General features: G+C 44.4%; 1 protein-coding gene across 1 annotated transcript in view; it reads right to left on the bottom strand.

Annotated features, from left to right (window-relative positions):
• The window catches only part of LOC102307529 (glycoprotein endo-alpha-1,2-mannosidase-like protein), a 12,293-nt gene extending 9,328 nt beyond the window's left edge, over window positions 1-2,965 (bottom strand). Inside the window, exons 1-2 of the mRNA XM_005925580.3 lie at window positions 1,429-2,965; window positions 52-161 (exon numbers count right to left, since the gene is read on the bottom strand). Of these exons, the coding sequence (XP_005925642.1) occupies window positions 52-161; window positions 1,429-1,939 (621 nt within the window). The 5' untranslated portion in view covers window positions 1,940-2,965. The remainder of the gene's footprint in view (window positions 1-51; window positions 162-1,428) is intronic.

Here is a 2,965-nt window from a genome sequence, read left to right on the forward strand (position 1 = left end):
CACACACACACACACACACACACACACGTAAAATGTGCTGACACTGCTTACCTTGAGGTTGTGTCTATATGCTGCATCCAGTACAGCTGGTACCAAATCCTCAGCAGGTTCCCCGTTGTCATCAGCTACTCCAGGAGGATACCAGGACAGGACCAGAACACCTGGAGGGAGATAAGCACTTGATCAAAGATACGAATTAACACCTCAGAGCACCATCACCTTCTGATGGGAACATACAAACACAATGTATATGAAGCTCTAACAATATTATTGTATGGATTGCTGAAATGATGCATCGATTTCAAGCTAACTGTGTTTATGTGCAGTTATTGTTGTCTTGGAGTAATGTTGCTTTCTCTGCGATCATCCTTTAGTGTCTCTTTGTGGTTCACAGCAATACAGTACATCTGCTGATCTATGGAGGACAGTCAATTTTTTAAATGAATATGTACTTGTCATCTTAGGACTATTTATTATGCCTTGTTTTAGTGGCAACAGTTTGAGTGTGTGACAGCTCATAAATTCATAAACTCACGCTGGCTGAAAAATGGTTTTCTATCAGCCACAGCGGTGCCTGGCAAGAGGTAGGAACTGGCACACTGTATATGCACTCACAACTAATTTATTAAACTCATGTCCACTTGCTGTGGAGCTGTGGAGACTATTAGATTACAATAGCCAAACATGTCTTTGTGTATCAAGAGGACGGCTACTGCTATTCATTTCAGTGGCAGGAAATCAGTCACCAAGTCAAGCAGATCTATTTACAGTTGAGTATGAGGTCTCTCATTAAATGGAAGGTTTTAATTAAGCAACTTTGAGCTGGACCTCCCATGATTCCCAGGTTTCAGGGTTAGATGACCTTCTCATCACTCAAGCCGGTGTACAGTAACCTACTGCACCGCAGGACAGACACATCAGGGCCTATCATGTGTTGGCTGCTGATGGCTGACACACTGCGCTGTTACTTGACACCAGGGAACAAACTTGTACTGAATTTAAGGGAGCCATACAAGTCTTTGATGAGACTGCAACACAACTATTATCAGTTCATGACATTTAAAAGAGATAAAGGTACTTGCAGAGATACTTTGGGGCTTGGTGATGCTTTAATACTAAAGTAGTATAAGGTTCAGTTTTAATATAGATAGCTAAACATCTTTAAAAACATTAGTTTGCTTCTGATGTACACCTCAATGAAGGATGAAAGCGCAGCAGCAGATATATGGAAACCAAGCATGTGGGGAGCTGTCCAGTATATGTGTGGTGCTGAAAAATGTGTCGAGCCCCTTCAGCAAAAGGGAGGCAGCTTTGTGCTTACAGAAGCCACATTTCTGTAAAGCTGCTGTGCACAAATAACAACACTCAGCTCTTTTTTGTGCGTCTCTCTAAGAATTTCAGGGTGCCGGTTTGCATTTTTTACAGTACCTGCTGCGGATGCTCCGATCTGCTCCATGTGGGACTCCAACACATCCGGATCCCGCGAGCTGTACGAATTGAGTTCGGGGTAGAAACTGGAGCCGATATCCTCGGGCGGCATGTGTTTCCCTCTCGGGTAGCTGGATGCGATCTTAGGGTCCCAGTGCGGGACTAGGATGTGATCCCAGTGAATGTATTTACCGTCCATATGTGGGTTGCCGTACCACATATAGTAGAAAATATGAACATCATAAAATATGGTCCCCTCGGGGCCGGTGTTAGACAACACGGCTTTGGCGTTGCTGCCAGGCGGACGGGCTTGACCCGGGGAAGCGGTCCCATCACGGGACACTGAGCGCCGGTCCATCTTTCCTCCGATCATCGGCAGGAGCTCCAAGCCCGGAGCCAAGTCCGAGAAACCGTCACTGGGCTTCAGGGTCCTCAGTCCCATCATGGTCCCAAAGATGAACAGCGTGAAAAGAAACAGAGCTATGCACGCTTTCCTCCTCAGTCGTGCCATGGTTGGCTAGAGTGGCAGGAGCTGCATACGGCACGGACGGAACCAAGAGCGCAAATTAAACCTGCGTCCTGCTTCTGCGGCCAGATGGAGTTCACCACAAACTACGAGCTACTCTCCGAAGTGTTTCTCGTCGCATCGGCTAAAGGACGAGTCTACATGATTGCACTCAAACCAGAGAGGACTACCCTACGTAGTTGATTAAGGAATTTTTAACTTTCTTCTGTTCCGCATTTCGATGAGCTGCGGATTTATTTATTTTTTATCACTGCAACGCGGATCTATACCTCTAAGATAAGCCCGAGCTACAATTTTTTTGTTTTAAATGCCACAGGCCAGTTATTCCTAACTTAAGACTCTCCTCTCATATTTCTTTTCCACGCTGTCACTCACTAAGACGCTTCACCGCTCCCGTGGACCGCCCCCGCCCATCAGCTGCTCCATCCACCTGACTTCCGACAAAAAACGGTGTCTAAACGCAGGGGTGATGCTCTCTGTTGGTCATGCCCGGAGAAGCTTTAAAGCCTCCGTGCTTGGTTGGCTGGTGTTTCCTTATGGATGCCAAAGAGGCGGGACCCTTCTCGTGCACCGTTTCTAAAGTTTACTCAAAAAGAAAAGACTAAAAAGCAACATGGTTATACCCGTTATATAGCCTACTGTTCTTATCAACAGGTCTGAGGCCACAAGACTATGACTCATCTCTTAAAGGTGACATTAACTACTATTTTCTCATAAAGTTGTTTTCACAGTTAAACCTAAGATAGGCTATTAGATTTTTATTTATTTTAGTCGGCACTTTGTACTGAGACTTATACTGACATCTAGCGGTCATTTTATAGAACACATACCACTTTGTGTTGTGCTAAAAAGTGATTTCTTATGTTTGTTTGTTGTTGTTGTTATATCGAATACCTTTATTTATATTGACAAATAGACTGTCGTAAATAGGATTTATGAAGGACTGATCTCTCAAGAAAAAGACATCTGTAATTCCAGTGAGATTAGTCTTTCACTCTTTCTTTATTTTCT

Source organism: Haplochromis burtoni, unplaced genomic scaffold (genome assembly GCF_018398535.1).
Source record: "Haplochromis burtoni strain Fernald_Lab_line unplaced genomic scaffold, NCSU_Asbu1 Contig_84, whole genome shotgun sequence".
In the NCBI taxonomy this organism is placed as follows: domain Eukaryota; kingdom Metazoa; phylum Chordata; class Actinopteri; order Cichliformes; family Cichlidae; genus Haplochromis; species Haplochromis burtoni.